The sequence below is a fragment of the Theropithecus gelada genome, chromosome 7b, assembly GCF_003255815.1.
Source record: "Theropithecus gelada isolate Dixy chromosome 7b, Tgel_1.0, whole genome shotgun sequence".
NCBI lineage: Eukaryota > Metazoa > Chordata > Mammalia > Primates > Cercopithecidae > Theropithecus > Theropithecus gelada.
In genome coordinates, this window is record NC_037675.1 from 22,626,985 (window position 1) to 22,650,585 (window position 23,601).

At 41.9% G+C, this 23,601-nt stretch overlaps 2 protein-coding genes across 3 annotated transcripts in view; both read right to left on the bottom strand.

The window, feature by feature from the left end:
* The window catches only part of SUPT16H (SPT16 homolog, facilitates chromatin remodeling subunit), a 34,954-nt gene extending 16,069 nt beyond the window's left edge, over nucleotides 1-18,885 (bottom strand). The window contains exons 1-7 of the mRNA XM_025391579.1: nucleotides 17,845-18,885; nucleotides 7,502-7,594; nucleotides 5,678-5,848; nucleotides 3,836-3,988; nucleotides 3,187-3,333; nucleotides 2,624-2,775; nucleotides 1,777-1,949 (exon numbers count right to left, since the gene is read on the bottom strand). Of these exons, the coding sequence (XP_025247364.1) occupies nucleotides 1,777-1,949; nucleotides 2,624-2,775; nucleotides 3,187-3,333; nucleotides 3,836-3,988; nucleotides 5,678-5,848; nucleotides 7,502-7,594; nucleotides 17,845-17,910 (955 nt within the window). The 5' untranslated portion in view covers nucleotides 17,911-18,885. The remainder of the gene's footprint in view (nucleotides 1-1,776; nucleotides 1,950-2,623; nucleotides 2,776-3,186; nucleotides 3,334-3,835; nucleotides 3,989-5,677; nucleotides 5,849-7,501; nucleotides 7,595-17,844) is intronic.
* Nucleotides 18,886-19,167: 282 nt separating this feature from the next.
* CHD8 (chromodomain helicase DNA binding protein 8) overlaps nucleotides 19,168-23,601 on the bottom strand; it is a 68,989-nt gene continuing 64,555 nt past the window's right edge. For both annotated transcript variants that reach the window (XM_025391892.1, XM_025391894.1), the window contains exon 38: nucleotides 19,168-20,146. In XM_025391892.1, the coding sequence (XP_025247677.1) occupies nucleotides 19,583-20,146 (564 nt within the window). In that variant the 3' untranslated portion in view covers nucleotides 19,168-19,582. The remainder of the gene's footprint in view (nucleotides 20,147-23,601) is intronic.

Consider the following 23,601-nt stretch of genomic DNA (forward strand, 5'->3'; position numbering starts at 1 on the left):
ATTTTTTGTAGAGACATGGTCTGCCATGTTGCCCAGGCTGGTCTCAAACTGGGCTCAAGCAATCCTCCCACCTTGGCCTCCCAAAGTGCAGGAATTATAGTGTGAATCACTCCACTTGGCCCCCTTCTTTTTTTTTTTTTGAGACAGAGTCTCCCACTGTCGCCCAGGCTAGAGTGGAGTGCAGTGGCGCGATCTTGCTTCACTGCAAGCTCCGCCTCCCGGGTTCACGCCATTCTCCTGCCTCAGCCTCCCCAGTAGCTGGGACTACAGGCGCCCACCACCACGTCTGGCTATTTTTTTGTATTTTTAGTAGAGACGGGGTTTCACCATGTTAGCCAGGATGGTCCTGACCTCGTGATCCACCTGCCTTGGCCTCCCAAAGTGCTGGGATTATAGGCTTGAGCCACCGCACCCGGCCCTGGCCCCATTCTTAATCATACTATTTGAGAATCACTAATCCAGGAGGACACTGGAACACCAGTTGGTCTTAATACTTTAAGAGTTGATAAACGGTATCACATTAACGTTATTATACATTTTCAAAAACAGATCCTTGTGGTGGGCCTGTTCCATTTATCACTAAATGGGTGAATTACTGTTATGAGAGCTGTGGCCTTAATTTTTCAGGATCTAGACTATGAATGGGTATGTCAAGCTAAAAAGTAGTCCAGATATAGTGGCCTCAGAGGGATCTTTATCTTCACTAAACTATCTACGGCTATGATTTCCAACAGGACTTTTTTTTTTTTTTGAGACGGAGTCTCGCTCTGTCGCCCAGGCTGGAGTGCAGTGGCCGGATCTCAGCTCACTGCAAGCTCCGCCTCCCGGGTTTACGCCATTCTCCTGCCTCAGCCTCCCGAGTAGCTGGGACTACAGGCACCCGCCACCTCGCCCGGCTAGTTTTTTGTATTTTTTTAGTAGAGACGGGGTTTCACCGTGTTAGCCAGGATGGTCTCGATCTCCTGACCTCGTGATCCGCCCGTTTCGGCCTCCCAAAGTGCTGGGATTACAGGCTTGAGCCACGGCGCCCAGCCCCAACAGGACTTCTTAAGACCGATTTAGAGATAATGTGGAAGAATGGTGTCTGGAAGCTCAGTATCCTTCGTATTGTTTTGATGCAGGATTAACATTATATATCCTGTTGGTAGAGATACTAGTTCTCAGAACTTTCTATAACTAAGGAATAGTAATAAGGCCAAGGTATTTTGTGAAGATCTGGACATAGAGGGCCTAACAAGTCAGAGAGGTTTCTATAAACATCAATGTAAACCACAATGATCACTCATACCTGAAAGAAATGCAGATTCAAGACCTACATGCTAGGATGATTCAACATTTCTAAATCTTATTCTGTTTTTAATATGACAGCCTCAGAGACATAAACATAACACTAATGACATTTCTTTTTTGAGACAAGGTCTCAACTCCATTGCCCAGGCTGAAGCGCAGTGGCGCAAACATGGCTCACTGCCGAGGTACAGTCACAACTCACCGCAGCCTTGACCACTTAGGCTCAAGTGATCCTCCCCAACCTCAGTCTCCTGAGTAGCTGGGACCACAGGTGTGCACCACTATGCCCAACTAATTTTTTCATTTTTAATTTCTTATAGAGATGGGGGCCTCATTGTGTTACCCAGGATGGTCTCGGACTCCTGGATTCAAGCAATCCTCCTGCCTCGGCCTCCCAATGTTGCGATTACAGGTGTGAGCCACAGCTCCTGGCCAATGACATTTTTGTGACGTAACTTCTAAACCTCCTTTTCTAAGGCACCTCACCATGTCTTAATTCCTTCAGCAGCTCCTCTTGAAGCTGGAGTAAAAAGTTGTAATTTTCTTGAACTTCCTGAGAAGGATCAACCATCAAAGTGCGAACAAGGTTGGAGCAGTAAGACTTGAAGCGAATACCCATGGCACAAGTGATGGCCCCAAAATGCATATGATTCTTGTCACTAGAGACCAACAAAGAAAGAAAACATTTCATTACCAAAACTAGCGAAGTCTTTGGTATCAATGGGACACGGTATCAATAATCATTACTTTTCCCTGCCATATCCTAAAGCTGTGGCTGAATAAGGACCTAAACTTTTTTTGTGTTTTGTTTTAAATAAACAAACCAGTTTAATAAAGGCTCTAGAGTAAAAGTCAGTGACCAAAACTTTCAGGATAAAAATTCAGTGAGAAAGTGAGTACTGGATTATAAAAATGCAAAAGATATACTGAATTGTATCCATTATAGTCTAATTGTGGGGTTGTGAGGAGTCACTTATCCATCAGTCCTCTATGAATTGTGAGTTGTAGTTAGTCTTAAATATAGATAACAGAGACTGGAAAGGGTAAGTGTGTGGGGGGGCAGGCGAGGATGAAAAGAAATGGATTACAAGGTACAAACATAAGGTAAGATAGAAGGAATAAATTCAACGTTTGACAGCAGAGTAGGGTGACTCTACTTAACAAAAATGTACTGCACCTGCGTGATGGACACCCAAGAAAATGACTTGGTGACACTATACATTATGTACTTGTAGCCAAATTTCAATGTACCCCACAAATTTGTACAGATTTTAAAAAAAGAAAAAATAGGCTAAAGTCAAAGCGCTATATTATGAAGTCTTCATATACTTACCTCACCACACTGAACTTGAGATTATAGTTGCCACCACTCTGAATGATAGGAGGGTAACACATTTCCACAGTAGAAGGGTCTGCCCCAGCAAGGTATTTTTTCTCTTCAATGGCCTTTTCCACAGACTCAGCCAGTTTGCTGTGTCGAACTTTCTGTAAGAGCATCCAGAAATAAAGTAACACTTACTAGAGGGTAGCAAAGCGGGGTGTGTGGACACTATGATTTGAAGACAAAATATATCCTTGTATAAGGATGATATAAAAAAGGTCTTACGAAATGGTTTATGCACCAGGCAATATATTGGTATGCAGGCAAAACACATTTTGGAGAACAGTATGTAGGACCTACAGCTATTCCTAGGATTCTCAAGTAAAATAATGGGTTACCTCAAGAAAACATAATGCAGGCTTACCATTATTTTGAAAAAGAGATGACGTAATTACCACCAACTTAAGTGTCAGTCTTAATTTCAAAGGAAGTGGAAGAACACATCAACAGATTTGCATGATAGACTTATTACTGCTTCATTAAAACACTAAAAAGACCCTCTCATCTCCATTTACCTCATCTGCATCAACTATTTCCATGACTCTTTCCTTGAAGAATTTGTTGAAGACTTCAGAAGTGATGCTGGCTGCTTTCTTCATTAGGTTGAGCTCCCCATCCTCCTTTACAGCGATGGTATATGCCACAACTGCACTGATATCTATCTGCAGTCAAAGTGACAAGAGTTTCTAATATGCAAATATAGAATTACAAAATAATGCATCTCTCCAATTTGAATATTATCAGTGATATTTCTGTTACTTAGCAAATGATTTATCACTGGTTTGTAGAATATTCAAATATTCTCTTCTTGAACTGAATTAAACATTTGAAATAGCTCTTTGCCAGGTCACTGTGTGTAGTACAAGAGGTGTTAAACTAATGTACTACTTAAAATGTAAACTGCCCTCTCTAGATGTTTTTGTAAAGGCAGATGGAAGAAAGGCAGGGAAAGAAATTTTGTTTCCAACTCTAAAGTGGCTGGACTATCTCCTGAAAGTCCCATCTACTGGCTGAAAAGTAAAACTGGCACACTGCTCAAAGGGGATAAAATGTGAACAAACATACAGGTTTCCCAAAACAAACGTCCTGCACTATCTGTTATGGAAGCCCATCACATTTCTGTCTTCTCAACTCTTGATTTGCTACTTTCCAGTAGTATCTTACTTTGTCAAAGCCTTCTTTGTTGAGGCAGTCATTCCAGCTCTTCATGAACTCTCCAGGGAATTTGTCTTTGCTGAACACTCCAATCTTCTTTCCATTCTTGCTTTCTTTAATGGCTTCAATCATTTTGTCAAAGCTACTCTTATTACTTTCATTCTGTCAGTGTCACAGGGAAGAAAAGGGGTCTGTTAATTAGACACGTATGTTTTACCAATAACAGGTAGAGGAATATTCTAAACTATGGAAAAAATAAATTCTCCTCCCATCCCCACCTACTTTTTATTTTTAAAGAGACAAGGTCTTGCTCTACTACCCAGGGCAGAGCACAGTGGTGTGATCACAGCTCACTGCAACCTCGAACTCCCAGGTTCAAGCAATCCTCCTGCCTCAGCCTCCCAAGTAGCTGGGACTACAGGTTCATGCTACCATGCCTGGATAAATTTTTTTTTTGAGACAGACTCTCGCTCTGTTGCCAGGCTGGAGTGCAGTGGCGCAGTCTACACTCACTGCAACCTCAGCCTCCTGGATTCAAGTGATTCTCATGCCTCAGCCTCCCAAGTAGCTGGGATTACAGGCGTGTGACAACATGCCTGGCTAACTTTTTATATTTTTAGTAGAGATGGGGTTTTGTTATCTTGCCCAGGCTGTCTTGAACTCCTGACCTCAAGTGATCCACTGCACCCAGCCTTCCTGAATAATTTTTGTATTTTTTGTAGAGATGGGGTTTTTGTCATGTTGCCCAGGCTCATCTGGAACTCCTGCGCTCGAGTGATCTGCTCACCTTGGCCTCTCAAAGTATTGGGATTACAGTCATTAGCCACCATGCCTGGCCCACTTGTAAGATGCCTTCCCATCTTTTTTTTTTTTTTTCTTTTTGGGAGACGGAGTCTCGCTCTGTTGCCCAGGCTGGAGTGTAGTGGTGCGATCTGTGCTCGCTGCAAGCTCCGCCTCCTAGGTTCACACCATTCTCCTACCTCAGCCTCCGGAGCAGCTGGGACTACAGGTGCCTGCCACCACGCCCGGCTACTTTTTTTGTATTTTTAGTAGAGACGGGGTTTCACCACATTAGTCAGGATGGTCTCGATCTCCTGACCTTGTAATCCGCCCACCTCGGCCTCCCAAAGTGCTGGGATTACAGGCGTGAGCCACCGCACCTGGCTGATGCCTTCCCATCTTTAAGGAAGATTGCAATATACCAAAAGTGAGCAAAACATTTCTTTAAATATTTTTATATACTCAGGTGAAAGTGCTGCCATAAGTTGACCAGACTATTCCTTTTTTTAAGAGAAGGGGTCTCACATTGCCCAGGCTGGTCTCAAACACCTGCGCTCACTCAAGCAATCCTCCCATCTCAGACTCCTGAGTAGCTGGGACTACAGGTGTGTACCACCACGCCTGATACAACTATTCTTTTTCTTCAGGAAGTTAAGAAACTCAAACACATAAGTGAACAATATTCTGAGAAAACATCCTATGTTAGGTGGGCAGTATGACAAAAAAAAAATCACGTTTGATAAAAACTGGAAATGATTTATATCTAAGTTTCCTTAAGGATATTTAAGGTTATTTGCTCTAATTAAGGCACACAGATGAAAACAAGTGTCCTCAAGACTGGAGACATAAAGTCAGTGTTCACCAGAATTTCACAGCCCATTTGTTTTGCTGCAGTACTGATAGGATTACTGAATTCTTTTCTTCCTAACAATGAAGACGTGACAGAACTTTGTAATTACAACAACAGCCACCTATAATTTCCCCTGCACATTCTTTCAAACTCCTATAAGGCATTTCCGTTCATCCCTTTTGAAGATTCTTCCACATTTATAACACATTATTAATCCTGACCTTTTCTCGTATTAGCAGTGTGATGGCAGGGGCTCCATTAGCATTCTCATTGCCCTTAGTGTTGGCAATCTGTTTCAAGAACTCCACTTTTTTCTTGCTGGCCATAAAGATGATCTTGTCATCACAAAAGACCATGATAGTATCAGTTAGTTCGTAACCAAAGAGCCACGTCTATGGAAAAAGACAACAGTGACAATGGCATTTACAGATAGAAAAATTAATGCACTCATACAGATATACAGAAATACTTATATAAAAAAATAACATGTCTGAGATTAACTCCAAGGTAATCAGGCTGGGGAGTCTGGAGTGGACACAAATTAAGCAAGACTGGCCAAGAGTTGACAATTTATCAGAACAGGACAATGGGGTTCAATGTATTATTTTCTCTACGTTTATATGCTTGAACTATCTATAATTAAAACCATCAAATCAGTTGAACAATTTGTGTTTACAGGAACTATATCAATATTTAGTAAAACAGAAATGGTTAAAACAAGGGATAGAGTGATACAGAACCATGTGTTACTACCTCCTCAATTACCAGTTGCCTACCAATTATTCATTTCTCCTTCTCAAAGAACTGACATTTTTAACTGGGGATACTGCCCAGCATGAAAACTCTATTTCCCATCCTTCCTTTCAGGTAAGTATGGTCATTAAGATCAAATTTTGGCCAATACGTCAAAAACGAAGTACTGTGTGCAGCTTCAGCAAAGTCTTCTTAAAAAGAAAAGGTGGCCTCCCATTTTCTTCCCTGTCTCTATCTTTTTGCTTGGAATGTAGATGAAACACCTGGAGTTCTAGAAGCCATTCTGTACCATGTGCCAGAGGGCTATGTTCTTTGGGTAGCAGAACAGAGAACTGGAAAAAGCCTGGGTCCCTGAAGACTATACATAAGGAAAAGAATATTTTGCTTAACTCGCTGTTACTTAGGTTTTTGTGTTATAGCAGCTAAATCCATATTAATTGATACTAACACTTCTTTTTCCTTATGTCCTAAACCACTGCTAAATCCAACTGAACTTTATGTGATGGTGAAAATACCATTTATTTGCTCTGTCCAATATGGTAGCCACTACCGAGTACCAGAAACAGCTGATGAGACTTGAGAAATTGAAATTTTTTAAAATAAGAGACAGGGTCTCACTGAGCTGCCCAGGCTGGAGTGCAATGGCACGATCTTGGCTTACTGCAACCTCTACCTCCTGCGCTCTTGCCATCCCCCTATCTCAGCCTCCTGAGTAGCTGGGACTACAGGTACACAGCCCCACACCTGGTTAATTTTTTTGTATTTTTTTTTTTTTTTTTGAGACGGAGTCTCGCGCTGTGTCACCCAGGCTAGAGTGCAGTGGCGCGATCTCGGCTCACTGCAAGCTCCGCCTCCCAGGTTCACGCCATTCTCCTGCCTCAGCCTCCGAGTAGCTGGGACTACAGGCGCCCGCCACCACGCCCGGCTAGTTTTTTGTATTTTTAGTAGAGACGGGGTTTCACCATGTTAGCCAGGATGGTCTCGATCTCCTGACCTCGTGATCCACCCGCCTCGGCCTCCCAAAGTGCTGGGATTACAGGCTTGAGCCACCGCGCCCGGCCGTAATTTTTTTGTATTTCTTGTAAAGACAAGGTTTTGTCATGTTGCCCAGGCTGGTCTTGAACTCCTGGGCTCAAGCAATCCACCTACCTCGGCCTCCCAAAGTGCTGGAATCACAGGCATGATCCACTGCACCCAGCCAGGAATTTAATTTTTAATGTGGCTACCATACTGAACTGTGAAGCAGATAATCCAACAACTCTAAGGGCTAAAAATTGCTGTAAATCTCTCACCTGTAAGGCAGTTGATTTGGCATAAACAATTTCTTCATCAACACCCACTGATACAACAATGGCATCAACGTTGGCATACTCATCTTCTCCTTTCTGAAAAGAGTGGGTAATTGTCACTTAATTTTCACATTAGCAGAACAGGAATACAGACTTCAATATTTACCTAGGATATGTATAATCTTTTCCTGATAGAAATGTCAAGTTTAAGGTACATGCCTGCTTGGCAGTCTTACAGCTATCCTATTTTTTGTTTTTACAGTACTTGTTAATTGTTGATAAATAACAAGAGAAATTATTCCTTAGTCCCCAGATCTATGCTTCATAGTTCAGGAAAACAGATCAGTGACAAACGTCCTATGTAATTCAAAGACATATTTTATTTTTTAAAATTTTATTATTTATTTATTTTTGAGACGGAGTTTCGCTCTTGTTGCCCAGGCTGGAGTGCAATGGTGCAATCTCGGCTCACTGCAACCTCTGCCTCCTGGGTTCAAGCAATTCTCCTGCCTCAGCCTCCCCAGTAGCTAGGATTATAGGCGCCCGCCACCACGCCAGGCTAATTTTTTGTATTTTTAGTAGAGACAGGATTTTATTACGTTGGCCAGGCTGGTCCTGAACTCCCGACTTCAGGTGATCCACACGCTTTGGCCTCCCAAAGTGCTGGAATTACAGGCATAAGCCACCGTGCCTGGCCCAAAGTAATTTTTTATATTCTAAAATCATCTTGCACTCTCAAAGATAGGCCACCTTCATCTCAGAATCTTTCAAGGAGTTATAATTTATGCAGAAATCTATATATGCCTTCTTTTTTGGTTCAGTCACAGCAATCTTTTTTTTTTTTTTTTTTTTTTTGAGACAGAGTCTCGCTCTGTCGCCCAGGCTGGAGTGCAGTGGCGCGATCTCAGCTCACTGCAAGCTCCGCCTCCCGGGTTCACGCCATTCTCCTGCCTCAGCCTCCCGAGTAGCTGGGACTACAGGCGCCCACAACCGCGCCCGGCTAATTTTTTGTATTTTTAGTAGAGACGGGGTTTCACCGTGGTCTCGATCTCCTGACCTTGTGATCCGCCCGCCTCGGCCTCCCAAAGTGCTGGGATTACAGGCGTGAGCCACCGCGCCCGGCCAACACAGCAATCTTAATAGAGAGATGTAACCCCATGGTAAAATGAACACTTCAACAACATGAAATCACAGATGCCTGGCCAGGAAGCCATGGTAGTTTTCATCCTTATAGTTTTTGTCAACCTCAACACCAATGTCCTTCCTGGCTGATGGAGAAACGGCAGTTCTTTATTTTTTTAAAAAGCTTTAAGACAGAATCACATAATATTCAAAAGTATACAATGTAATGATTTTTAGCAGAATTATGCAACCATCACAATTTTGGAACATTTTAATCTCTCCAAAAACAAATACTGTGTCCTTGAGCACAATCATTCCCCAACTCCCCCTACCTCCATCTCAGCCCTAGACAACCACTAATCTGTCTCTATGGATTTGTCTACTCCGGACAATTCATATACATAGAATCAAATAACATGTGGCCTTTGTGTCTGGCTTCTTTCACTTGTTTTCAAGGTTCATCTGTGTTGTGGCACGCATCAATACTTCATTCCTTTCTACTGCTGAATATTTGATTGTGTAGATATACCACATTTTATCTATCCATTCATCAGTTGCAGGACACTTCCTCAGCCTCTCAAGTAGCTGGGACTACAGGTATGCACCACCATGACCAGCTAATTTTTGTATTTTTTAGTAGAGATGGGGGTTTCGTCATGTTGGCCAGGCTGGTCTCGAACTCCTGACCTCAAGTGATCTGCCTCCACTTGGCCTCCTGAAGTGCTGGGATTACAGGCACAAGCCACCATGCCCGGCCCTCACTGTAGTTTTGATTTGCATTTCTCTAATGGCTAATGATGTTGAGCATCATTTCATATGTTCACTGACAATTTGTATACATCTTGGAGAAATGCCTGTTCAGATCCTCTGCCATTTTGTAGCTGAGTTACCGCTTTATTATTGAGCTGTAAGAATTTTTATATTCTAGACACAAGTCCCTTATCAGGATCTGCAGACATTTTCTCCTATTCTGTGCATTTTATTTTCACTTTCTTGATGGTATCCTTTGAAGCACCAAAGTTTCTAATTTTGAAGTAGTACAATTTATCTATTTTCTTTTTTATTTCGGAGTCAGAGTCTCACTCCATTCCCCAGGATGGAGTGCACTTGCACGATCTCGACTCACTGCAACCTCCGCCTCCTGGGTTCAAGCAATTCTCATGCTTCAGCATCCCAAGTAGTTGGGACTCCAGGCACCTGCCACCATGCCTGGCTAATTTTTGTATTTTTAGTAGAGATAAGGTTTTGCCACGTTGGCCAGGCTAGTCTTGAACTCCTAACTTAGAGTGATCTGCCTGCCTTGGCCTCCCATAATGCTAGGATCACAGGTGTAAGCCACTGTGCCTGGCCTATCTATTTTCTTGTGCTTTTGGTGTCATATCTAAGAAGATTCTGCCTAATTCAAGGTCACTCAGATTTACTTCATACTTCTTCTACAAGGATTTCATAGCTTTAGCTATCACAGTTAGGTCTATGATTTGTTTTCAATTAATTTTTTTGTATGGTCTGAGGACTAACCCAACCTCCTTCTTTTACACTGAATATCTAGTTGTTACACCATCTGTTGAAAAGACTATTCATTTCTCATTGAATTGTCTTGACATCCCTGTCAAAAATAAAATGACCATAAATGTGAGGATTTATTTCTGAATTTTCATGTTTATTCCACTCTTCTATATGCCTACCCTTATGCCAGTACCATGATGTTTTGATTACTATAGCTTTGTAGTAAGTTTTGAAATCAAGACGTGTGAGTTCTCCAATCATCTGATATTCTTCAATAGCTCTATAAAGCCAAAAGACTGGTCATTCTGGGTTATAATTCTGACTTCCCCTATAAAGTCAAGATAAATGCATACATAAGACTCTTCCACATTTTTGGGCTTCTGCTTGTCAATAAGGATATATGACAGCAACTGAGTGTTCTGTTGTATGTCTCTACCACGACAAAATATATTATGCAAAGAAGTCACTACCCAGAAATTACATGCCTTTCCCCATTGACTTCAGTAAGAAATGTTTTCCTTCAGCTTGGTAAAAAGTTTTATCATTAGTTTCCACTGATAGTGAAATACTAATTGTAGTTAAAACTGCTAGTCCCTTTGTATGAATCAAGGTAGTAGCACCAAACTACTTCTCCATTACCACACACTCAGGAAAAAAGGCCAGTTTCACTTAAGAATGTCCTTGATGAAGTAAAAATGATTACTATTACAAAATCCCAACCCTTGCATCTGTCTTTTAATAGTCAATGTAAAGAAATAAAGTATGAATAAAGCACTTCTGTGTGCAGTGAATTTATGATGGTTGGCTCAAGGAAAAGCACTTGAATACGTATTTCAGTAGCAAACTAAACTAGCCATTTGAAGACCTGGATTAGCCGGGCATGGTAGTAGGTACCTGTAATCCCAGCTACTCGGGAGGCTGAGGAAGGAGAATTTCTTGAACCCGGGAGGTGGAGGTTGCAGGAAGCTGAGATTGCGTTACTGCACTCCAGCCTGGGTGACAGAGTGAGACTCTGTCTCAAAAAAAGAAAAAAAAAGATAAATGAACAGATTTAACCCAAAAGGTCTAAACCTTACTGAACAGGAATTTCAGAAACAAAAGACATCACTAAGGAAATGCAGGGACTAAAATGATCAAATAATGCACCCTGGGACTGAAGAATGTGAGCTTGAGACTAAAAGGATTTCCCCAAAAGAGACATATCAAAGCACATTGCTGTGCAACTTCAAAACAGAAGGGATGATTCTAAATTTCAGAGAGGTTATATATGTATACTGGAAATAGAATCATATTGACCTTCTCAAAAGTAACACTGAAAGCTCTGAAGCCAAATGGCTTCAAAATTCTGAGCAGAAAATGATTTTCAACACAGAATTTTATACCTACCACATTAACAAAGCCAATAGAGTTCACTTTGGTTAATTATATTATTAACCAAAAATGAGGACAGACTAACACTTTAAAGACATGCAAGGACTAAAAGACATTTATATTCTATGCATCTTTTTTTTTTTTTTGCATGGGGTTACACTGGAGCTAGTGGTGAGCTTTTTATTTATTCTTTTTTTGAGACACAGTCTCACTCTGTTGCCCAGGCTGGAGTGCAATGGTACGATCTCAGCTCACTGCAGCCTCTGCCTCCTGGGTTCAAGAGATTCTTGTGCCTCAGCCTCCTAAGTAGCTGGGATTACAGGAATGTGCCACCATGCCCGGTTAATTTCTGTATTTTTAGTAGAGATGGGGTTTTGCCATGTCGGCCAGGCTGGTCTTGAGCTCCTGGCCTCAAGTGATCTGCCCACCTTGGCCTCCCAAAATGCTGATATTACAGGCGTGAACGAACCACTGCACCCAGCCCATCTTTTCTTAGGAAGTTCTTAGAGAAAATATGCTAAACAAAAAACAAAGCAGAGGCTCTTGGGATATAGGGGACCCAATATTGGAAAGTCCTGAGGTTCAACAGGCCTAAAGAGTAACCTGTACAGATGGAGCAGGATAACGTGGGGGGTGGAAGTAGAGAGTGAGGTTGCTTAAAAAGAAACAGAATAAAATTCAATGAGTGTGAGAAATTTGGAATAAAAGATTGGTAACACTATGATAGACCTGTTGGAGAAAATTAAGGCTAGGGAGACTTTTTTTTAAAGGAGAAAAACTGAGGAAATCATTAATGCCAGGAAAAACAAAAAACTGCAAAAAAAAAAAAAAAAAGGAAAGCTAATCATACTTTATTACTTCACCCAGCAATGAAAACACTTATATGAACATAAACAATGTAAATAGTAACTACTGATTTTACTAAAACTTGTGGGGAAAAGTTATTAAGAAGGACGGATGTGTGATAAAGCAAGTATAACAAAATGTTAACTGTGTGGGTGGTGGGTATATAGGGTGTACTTAAAACTCAACCTGTCTGTAAAATTTTTCCTATCAATGTGTCAGGAGAAAAATGTTGACAGGGAAGTTGGAATGAGTGTGATGATACAAAGAAGTTAAATTCAGATCTACCATAAGTTAATAATGGTTAAAAATCCACAAATCAAGAAACAGTAGTATACACAGATATTATTTAGAAATATGAAAGAAACAAAAAACTTGAAGTGGTTGCCTCTGGGACAGGTGACTTTTTGTTTTAAGGCTTTTATTAGAACTACGATTTTTAAAAAACTATATTACTGATTAAAATAATTTTTAAAGTGAGAGTTAAGTAAAATATAAAACAGATGGCAAAGAATCTGCAAAAATTGTGAAGGTGGTATCTGGATGACAAAAGTTGGAGAAACAGTGCAGCAGAAGAACAATTATCTTCCTTTGAACCAAATGGGATACTGCCTTAAAAAAAGAAAATATTTTTGCAGTCTGGTTATAGCTAAATACCCATATAATCAGTTACTACTGTTCACTGAGTGACTACTACATGCCAGGCACTGTAGTTGTTAATAGGAATAAAAAGTAAATACAAAAGTAGAGATCTAGGGCTGGGTGTGGAGGCTCACACCTGTAATCCCAACACTTTGGGAGGCTGAGGCGGGTGGATTGCTTGAGGCCAGGAGTTAGAGACCAGCCTGACCAATATGGTGAAATTCCATCTCTACTAAAAATACAACAATTAGCCGACTATGGTGGCACACACCTGTAATCTCAACTACTCAGGAGGCTGAGACGTGAGAATCACTTGAACCCGGGAGGCAGAGGTTACAGTGAGCTGAGAATGCATCACTGCATTCCAGCCCTGGTGACACAGTGAGACTGTCTCAAAAGAAAAACAAAAAACAAAAAACAACAACAACAACAAAAAAAGTGGAGAACTAGATTATAAAAGCTGAGTAAGCAACATTTAAAAAAAATCTCAATCCATCTGGGCATTTATTTCCATCTAACCCTCTTTACTCAGCATTATTAAAAAGTTTCTTGGCCAGGTGCAGTGACTTACACCTGTATTCTCAGCACTTTGGGATGCTGAGGTAGGTGGATCGCTTGAGCCCATGAGTTTGAGACCAGCCTGGGACAACATGGTGGAACCCTCTCTCCACAAAAAATTAAAAAAAAAAAAAAAAAAAAAGGCCAACTGTTGTGGCATGCACCTGTGGTCCTAGCTACTCAGGAGGCTGAGGTGGAAGATCACCTGAGGCTGGGTTGGTTGAGGCTGCAGTGAGCTGTTACTGTGCCACGGCAATCCAGCCTCAGCCAGAGTGAAACTCTTTAAAACAAAAACAAAAACAAAAAAACCTCTCTCTATCCCACTCCAGAGATAAAGGAGCTGTTAAGAGGTGACTGAGTGAAAGTAATCCTCTGCGGGACTGAAATAACAGGAAATGTCTATACAGCTAGCTCTCCTTATCTGTGGATTCAACTGTCTACTGAAAATTAAAATGGCCAAACATTTTTCTATGTCATTACCCCCTAAAAACTAAGTATAACTATTATTTACACAGCACTTACACTATATTAGGTATTAAAGTAATCTAGAAATCAAAAATAATGAGAGGATATACATAGACTATGCAAACATGATGCCATTTTGTATCAGGGACTTGAGCATCCTTTGATTTAGGTAACTAGGTATGTCCTGGAACCAATCCCCAACAGATACAGATGGAAGACTGAATTTTTTTTTTTTTTTTTTTTTAGAAATGGGCTCTCACTATGTTGCCCAGGCTGGTCTTAAACTCCTGGACTCAGGTAATCCTTCCACCTCAGTCTCTGGAGTAGCTGGGATTATACAGGTATAAGCTACTACGTATTTTTTTTTAATCCTTCCTGAGCCACAGAAGACAGCTGTTGAATCTTAAGAGAACCCAGAACAAGAAACTAAGCTACCATAAAAATGTGCAAAGAGCCAGAAAGCTCCACTCAAGAGAAGCAATGACACTTTAATTCATTAGCTTCTTCAAAGGCATAAAGTTTCTTTGGGGTCAGTCTTCCACCACCCCAATCCTGACAGTTGGAGTAGGCTCACATGAATGTGAGTATTCCTTCTGAAAACAAATCTTTTTGACACTTTATGGAATTCTTTGAGATAAAAGGCAGATGAATGAAGTCAAGGTCCACTCATAGCAGAATGTCCCAACAGGTAGGTCTCAAATGATAATCAGATATGCCTGGAAATTGTGCCCCTCAGTCCTCAAAGCAGCTGGAACCTTAGGATGGTAGATAACCTCTTTTGTTTCTCCCAATGAGCAGCACTAATCATATTACTTGGTTAAAAATAATCATAATCATGAAAAGGCTGGCAATCTCTGAATAAGGATCTAGCAAGCATAAGAGGACAAAGAAGCATGCAGCCCATTTCCATGATCCACCACTACCACTTGGGATATTCTAATAATACAGAGAAGGTGCTGCAAATCCTTTCTGCTCTTAGCAGCTCTCACTTAAAAAATAAGAGGCAAGACTGGATCTAGACTCAAACCTCCAGGAGTCATAAAACAGTAGTACGTTCTAGTCACTGTAAAAGGTCTCTTGTTGATTTTTGACTAACTCCATTTTCCCATCTCTAAAATGACACGGTTTACTTAGACACAAGGCTTAATACTTTTGAAATTTCTATTCAGTTAAAAGTACGTGATAACTGCAATTGTTTTTAGGCGTAAGTTAAGAAAGTTATAATTAATAAATAGTATATTTTATTTGCAATAGCCTCAAAATAGGTACCTAACTGAAAATTAACTTGCAGATAGGTAAGGTTAGTTCCTACTCTTATTTTTAAAAAAGGAAAGAAAAAGGTTAGTAGCTTATCAGTTCTCTACAATCCTGTGTACTTGTATTTGGAGTGCTGGAACTACCAGGTTCAACTACTACAGCTTTTAAGGGCTTATAATCAAGAGTATTTAAAATTAAAAAGTGGGTGTGGAGCCCAAATCATTTTTTAGTTAATTTTAGTCACAACTGAGTTGTTTTTTTTCTTTTTTTCAGATGGAAGCTGAAAGCAAAAGGCTTGGGATTTCTCTCTTTCTTTTATTTATTTATTTATTTATTTTTTAAAGACAGGGTTTCATCCAGGGTGGAGTGCAGTCGCGCGATCACAGCTCACTGCAGCCTCAAACTCCTGGGCTCAAGGAATCCTTCCGCCTCAGCATCCCAAGTAGCTGGGACTACAGGAACACACCACCATGCCTGGCTAATTTATTTGCTGCTTCTTTTTTTGTAGAGATGGGGGCCTCATCATCTTGCCCAGGCTGGTCTTCAACTCCTGGCCTAGTGCTGGGATTACAGGCATGAGCCACGGTGCCCAGGCAGGATTGGAATTTTTACCATTAACTTCAATTTATTCTATTTCAATCCCAGTTTTCTCATTAAAAAAAGAAAAGGTGTAAAAGAGAAAAAAGTTATACAACACACCTATATATCCCACTATCTTTCTGCTATATCCAGGAGGATAAACAACCAGCTTTAACCCAGGAAACTACTATCTCTAATTAAGTATATCAGAATGGAAGCACTGCAGGCTGAAAAGACTGCATACACAAAGAACTTCTACAGGTGGGTTCTGGACATATTAACACAAAAGCAGTCTTTTGTGTTAATAAAAAGTCTTATTCAAGTAAGTTTTTCATCCACAGGTTTTGTTAACTGGTACATTTTTACATAGACCTGGCGCATAACTTTATTTACACCATCAGTGTCTTATCAATGTCTAACATACTCCCAAGATGATGTCATTAAGGTAGTAAAAGGACCAAGATAAACTTCAGTGATTTTTGAGAAACAAAAAAAACGGTGGGTGGGAAATAACTTTCATGGATTTACAGACGATCATTTTATATTAGGTTTGCCAGGCCACAGTTAATTTGTAATGAAAGGGAATTTAGAGCTACAGATTAGTTTTCATGAATGGTATAGAGAATGAAATGATTTGATGAATCTGAATCACTGAGACTAGAAACAATTTTCGAATCAAAGGTTTATAGTTTCAGGGTTTATGGGTAGAAGAGAGGGTTTCGGATTTTTAGTACTTACTGATCATTAAAAAGTATCAAGATTTTAAAATGTTTTTCTAACATAGATTATGTTCAAATAATAATATGACACTGAGAGAAGGTGCAAAAAATCATTTGGTAGAAAATCAAAAAATTTTAAAAAATAAAATGTTCAGCATTCATCCAGCATTTAGTTCTTGTTTTTGCTTTTCATAAAATGCAACAGAGAATCAATTTTATTTTCAATTATTTAATGTATTTAGCCTCAAAAGATGAAACATGCACAGGCACCTTTAATATGAATGGCAAGGAAACAACCAATTTTAATGGCTTGGTTTTAGTAGATGATCAGTTTGAAAGATAGTTATTTACAATGCTGAAATGAGAACTGATCATTTTTCTCAAAACGTTTTTCAGGTTAAAAAAAAAATCTTTATTAGTTGTATCTTCCCTTAATGACAGGGTTCAGGGGCAAGACTTAAGCTAGCCAACTCAGACTACATCACAGAATACAACCAAATGTTTGCTCAATTAGTAAGTTAACATCATAAAAATAAGTTTTAACTGTGGACGATTTTAAAGCAGCAAAACTGCCGAATCTTTAAAAAACTGGGAACTGCCACAGCTCTTTTAATGAACACGTGCCCCGGATACGCTACCAAGGAACTAATAAGGTTTTAGGCATCGTTTTGTTTTGTTTTGGTATTACTAATGTCTGCAGGCTTTCAGCGTTAGGTCTCTCTCTGTAACCCACAGCAGGGCCTAGAACATGAGGCGGTTGCGCGTGAGCAGTATTTCTTTTTTTAACTCCAGGAAATGCCCCGCAAACGATAAACGCTAAGAGCCCGACTGACATCCTTCTTGCCCTTCCATCTCTTCTTTACGAAAACGGTTATAACCCTGGCGGGACCAGGGGTGGAACATTGTGGTTTTGAAGGGACAGAGCGAGTGCGTGGGTGCGTGAGAACACGGCAGGAAGGGGCAACGAGACGTGACCACTAAGCAGGGGGGAAGGATGTTGCCTCTTCTAGGGCGGGAAGAGACTGCGAGAGGTGCTGTTATGCATGACCAAGGCTGGCACGCGGGGAAGATGGTGATGGCCGCAGGACAGGGTGAATGCGAGGGATTCCCTGTTAAGGGGCAGCGTTCGTGGCCGCCACCGGTGAACGATTCGGGAGCAACGAAAAGGGTGAGGCACTGAACCCGGGAATTCCTGACCGAAAGAGAAAAAAGGGCGCCGAGAAACAGGGTTATTATGGGATGGCTGAAGGGGCTCCCTAGGAAAAATTACAGGATCTTCCTCACCCGCCAATTGCTGTACAGTCTCTTCACTCGCCGATAATAAGCGTCTTTGTCCAGAGTCACAGCCATAGCCCCAGACGCCGCTTCTCCTCGGGTTCCGAGAATCACGCGAGGTCCCGGCTCCGCCACCCGCTCTCGGCCCAGGAATCCCGCACTCTCCCAATGACCCGGAAGTATCGACCTCAAAGATGCCCTTTCCGCTTCCGGGTCCCGACAGCGTTAGGGATTTCTTTTTTCCCCCCCCCCCCCCAATCCTCTTTCGGATGGGCGGGGGAGACAGAAAGAAAAACAGGGGAAAATCAACAAAATGTGCGAGGCAAACAGTCGATTTTCGCGGGGTTTTCTTGTCAACTTCGCCACTGCCGCACGCGAATCGACGTCGTCACGTGACGCTCTGCCTCCGCCCTTAACTCAGCCCAGCCGCGGTTTCCAGGACCTCAAGACTTTTTGCCTAGGCGGCAGCCGCTAGGCGAAACGAAGGAGGTGGTGCCTGCACCGCCTCACAAGAGCTGCCGCGCGCGGGTGTAATAGCTCCACCCCATTTGCAAAGGAAGGGGGAGCGGAAACAGCGGGATCTAGCGTGGGATAAAAGTGGTAATACTACAGTGTAACTGGGCATGCGCCCCTCCTGGAAATGATGGGAATGCAAAAGCCTTTAACTGCTCCAGAGCTGGAGGGATCCTCGGTGCCAGGATGCTGGGTCGAGCCGCGGGGACAGAGAACTCATACCAGGGAAATGGAGCCCAGCCTCGCGATAAACTACGACCCAAGCTATGGGGAGGAACCTAGCTTTCGAAAGGAAAATAGTATGTCCAAGCTTTAACTGAGCAGTGGGATAGTATAAGTCAGAGGAAACAAATGACCTGAGGGGCTCCACAAACTTTTAGTTCCTTCCCACAACCCCAACGCCTGAGCCAGTCGTGGCAGCATCCTTCCAGTGAGCCAGTCCCCTTGCTGCAGTTCATGAAAACTGACACTATTCTAGGGATTACCCCAAATAACCGTTACTTCAGTTAATTACTAACAAAATGTAAATGGTTCCTGATGACATTCTTGCTCCCCGTCTCTTTTAAAAACTTGGAGTTTGAATCCAGAAGTTTGCCTACCTAGCATTTACCTTAAATAATTCCCTTGCCTTTAGCCAGCTGGACAGTCTACATTTATATATACCCTTTAGAGGAGTACAGATGACTTGTCTGCTCTATCCAAGGTAACTTAGTATGAATAGTATTGAACTTAAGGAAAGTGGTGCTGAAATTACCCACTATGAATAACTCAAAATCAATGCTCACATTGGGTTTGAGCAAATATAGAACCAAGGAAGAGTGGAAAAGGATTAACTTAAATTTATTAATGCCAAGGGAAGGAAGGTAACAGTTCCTGACCCTCCAGCTGTATCCACAGTTCGGCCAGGAACAGGCTCTGCCAGAGGCTAGGGCCAGCGCTACATAGTCTGTGGTTAATGGAGGTGACTAGGGAGGGGTGAGCGCACCAGCTGCTCTAGTCTCCTTTCCTTCCCCAGAAATGAGGAAGTGGTCATGTATTATTTTAGGAGTTCCCCTGCCCACCCAATCCTCTCATAATTGGGAGCAATCAGGTACATTTTTTTTTTTCCTTTTCACCTCCTGGAGTCCTGGACTTCCCCACATCTCCCCTGCCCCTCCCACGTTTCCATAGTCCAAGGGCCAGAGTAAATGAAAAATACAGCAGCCGCCCAAGCAATGGGGCCCATGCTGGGGCTTCAGTCATCAGCATCTTCACTGGAGTCTGAGTTAGCTGGCATCATAGGATCATCAATGAGTGAGAAGTCCCTTTCTGAGCTATCATAGCCCTGAGATAAATCATCATCATCTTCTTCATCCTCATCGTCATCCTCCTCAGGTTGCAGTGGTGGCAACCGCAAGGTAGTACCAGAGGCGGTAGTCGCTGGTGAAGAGGGGTAGCCAGGGGCTCTCAAGCCTGGATGGTGATGGTGGTGATGGTGGGGGTGGGGGTGGTGGTGGTGGTGATGAAGCATGGTGCTGGAGTCTACATGAGGGGATGATGCTGCACCACCCATCACAAATGGCATAAAAGGCAAAGATGCAGAAGTGGCACTGCTGTGACCCAAAGATGATACAGACTGTAGGCCACTACTGCTGTGTTGGAACGTGTTATGCAGAGATAGAGACCCAGTGCTTCCACCCTGCATGAGGGCCATCATCTTAGAAAGGTCTGGTCGCATCCTACGGGCCCGCTTCTTGCTGCTCTCTGGTGCAATAGGCCCTGGCAAAACCCGGTTGAACACTGTTTCAGTGTGATGACCCTAGGAGGAGAGAATAGAAGATAATAAAAAGAAAGAATGGGGAAAAAAGAAAAGAAACCAAAGCCAATGGAGTCCTAGCTTACAATGCTTTTTTACTGAATGTACTTTAGAAGAGGCAAAACAAGCATAGCCATACTAGGCTTGATTGGTGGTAATGGGAAGGAGGAAATGCTGGACTTAGCTGGTTGAAACATTCCGATACTGAAGGTAACATCAATGATTTCGTACTGAAACTCATATTAGCCAGCTTTTGCTTTTTTCACCCATGACTATATTGTATCTTCAGTCAACCATTTCACAAATGCTTACCTTTGTTAAGAAGGGGTGTGGGTAAGACAATGAATGAATTAGTAAATGCACATAAAAAAAAACACTTAAGTGTCTCCTGATGGCAAGTTGTTCACCTGTTCTTACTATGTGAAGTGTAGCACAACTATATTGACATTTACAATAATATCCTCTATTAGCACATCAAAGCAGGGTGAATTCAAGACAGGTCAGATAAAGACTTCTAAATGTCTAGAACACCAAAAAACTGTCAGAAACTCCTCACCAAATTTAGTAAAATAATTTTTGTTCCACATTGATAAAAAACATATATCTGAATTTTAAATGGCTTCTTCTAGATGTTCTGACTAAAAATTCTGATTAAGTTCATTGAAGCTAGAAGTTATTCCTGCAGGTTCCAGGAATAACGTAGTGCTAGATTCACTGTCAATTCTATATTAAGAATTCTGGGCCGGGCGTGGTGGCTCATGCCTGTAATCTCAGCACTTTGGGAGGCTGAGGCAGGCAGATCACTTGAGGTTAGGAGTTCGAGACCACCCTCACTAACATGGCGAAACTGTCTCTACTAAAAATATCAAAATTAGCTGAGTGTCAGCCAGGCGTGGTGGCTCACGCCTGTAATCCTAGCACTTTGGGAGGCTGAAGCAGGCAGATCACCTGAGGTTGGGAGTTTGAGACCAGCCTGACCAACATGGAGAAACTCCATCTCTACTAAAAATACAAAAAAGCAGGAAAGTCGCTTGAACCCAGGAGGCAGAGATCGCGGTGAGCCGAGATCGTGCCATTGTACTCCAGCCTGGGCAACAAGAGTGAAACTCTGTCTCAAAAAAAAAAAAAAAAAAAAAAAAAAAAAAAAAAAAAATTAGCAGGGTGTGGTGGTGCATGGCTGCAATCCCAGTTACTCAGAAGGCTGAGGCAGGAGAATCGCTTAAACCCAGGAGGCGGAGGTTGCAGTGAGCTGAGATCATGCCACTGCACTCCAGCCTGGGTAACAGAACGAGACTCTGTCTCAAAAAATAAATAAATAAATAAATAAATTCTGTACTAGTCATATTAGGATTTTCTGTGATTTTCTATGATATTTCTTAAGAGTTTCAATTGACTATAAGGGAGTAGCAGAAGTACTTGAGGTAAAAATAGGTAACAGTGAAGGAAAGGCCCTTCTTACAGGCTGCTCTCTAATGTTAAATTGAAGACAGAGATGGCATTATCCTTCTATCCACCAGCCTTTCCCATGTCAACCATTCTGTTTATTGCACTCTTGTTCTCATCGAGGCTAACAGGGAAAACTGAAACATTCTTCCATGGTAACACTTCCATCAATATAAAAATAAATCTACATATATTTTGCATTTCAAACTTGTTAAATGCAAAATACTGATAGTTTACTTTAAAATTAATTTTGTTAAAAGATATTCCATGTGGTTATACAGACACATAAATATATGTGTATGCACATAGCCTTCCATATCCATGGATTCAACCATCTGTGGATTGAAAATATTTGAAAACAACAAAAAACTAAAAAAGAAAAAGAGAAAATAATACAAATTTTAAAACAATACAGTGTAACAACTATTTACATAGCATTTATATTGTGTTAGGTATTATAAGTAATCAAGAGATTAAAGTATATCAGAGGAAGTGTGTAGGTTACATGGAAATACTACATGATTTTATTTTATTTTTACTTATTTATTTATTTATTTATTATTTTTTTTAAGACAGGGTCTCACACTCTATTGCCCAGGCTGGAGTGCAATGGCATCATCATGGCTCACTGCAGCCTCAGCATCTGGGCTCAAGTGATCCTCCTGCCTCAGCTTCCCCATAGCTGAGACTACAGGATTGCACCACCAGGCCCAGCTAATTTTTTTTATTTTTTGTAGAGATAAGGTCCCAATGGGGTCCCCAGGCTGGTCTTGAACTCCTGGGTACAAGTGATCCTCTTGCCTCAGCGTCCCAAAGTGCTGGGATTACAGGTAAGAGCCGCCACACCTGCCCCTACACCATTTTATATATAAAGGACTTCAGCATCCACGGATTCTGGTATCTGTGGGAGTCCTGGAACCAATCCCTCACAGATACCAAGGGATGACTATATGTGTATAAAGATTTCTGTAGAAGATCATATGGGGGAATGATTAGATAAGGCAAGTGCTAATCCATTTTAAATGACTCTACCAAACAATGATTTATGTATGCTTTAAAAATACAACTACTGACCAGGCGCTATGGCTCACGTCTGTAATCCCAACACTTTGGGAGGCTGAGGCGGATCACGAGGTCAGTAGTTCGAGACCAGCCTGACCAACATAGTGAAACCCCGTCTCTACTAAAAATACAAAAATTAGCTGGGCGTGGTGGCACACACCTGTAATCCCAGCTACTTGGGAGGCTGAGGCAGGAGAATCACTTGAACCTGGGAGGTGGAAGTTACAGTGAGCTGAGATCAGTCCATTGCACTCCGCCTGGGCAACAGAGCGAGACTCCGTCTCAAAGAAAAAAAAAATTACTATTGACCAGGCACAGTGGCTCATGCCTGTAATCCCAGTACTTTGGGAGGCTGAGGCAGGTGGATCACCTGAGGTTGGGAGTTTGAGAAGAGTCTGGCCAACATGGCAAACCTTCTTCCTATTAAAAATACAAAAATTAGGCCGGGCGCGGTGGCTCAAGCCTGTAATCCCAGCACTTTGGGAGGCCGAGACGGGCGGATCACGAGGTCAGGAGATCGAGACCATCCTGGCTAACATGGTGAAACCCCGTCTCTACTAAAAAATACAAAAAACTAGCCGGGCGCGGTGGCGGGCGCCTGTAGTCCCAGCTACTCGGAAGGCTGAGGCAGGAGAATGGCGTGAACCCGGGAGGCGGAGCTTGCAGTGAGCAGAGATCCGGCCACTGCACTCCAGCCTGGGCGGCAGAGCGAGACTCCGTCTCAAAAAAAAAAAAAAAAAAAAAAACAAACAAAAAAAAAAAATACAAAAATTAGCTGGGCATGGTAGCATGCACCAGTGGTCCCAGCTACTCGGGAGGCTGAGGCAAGAGAATCACTTGAACCGGGGATGCAGAAGTTGCCATGAGCTGAGATTGTGCCACTGCACTCCAGCCTGGGTGACAGGGCAAGACTCTGTCTCAAAAAAATAAAAAATTAAAAAAAAATACAACTA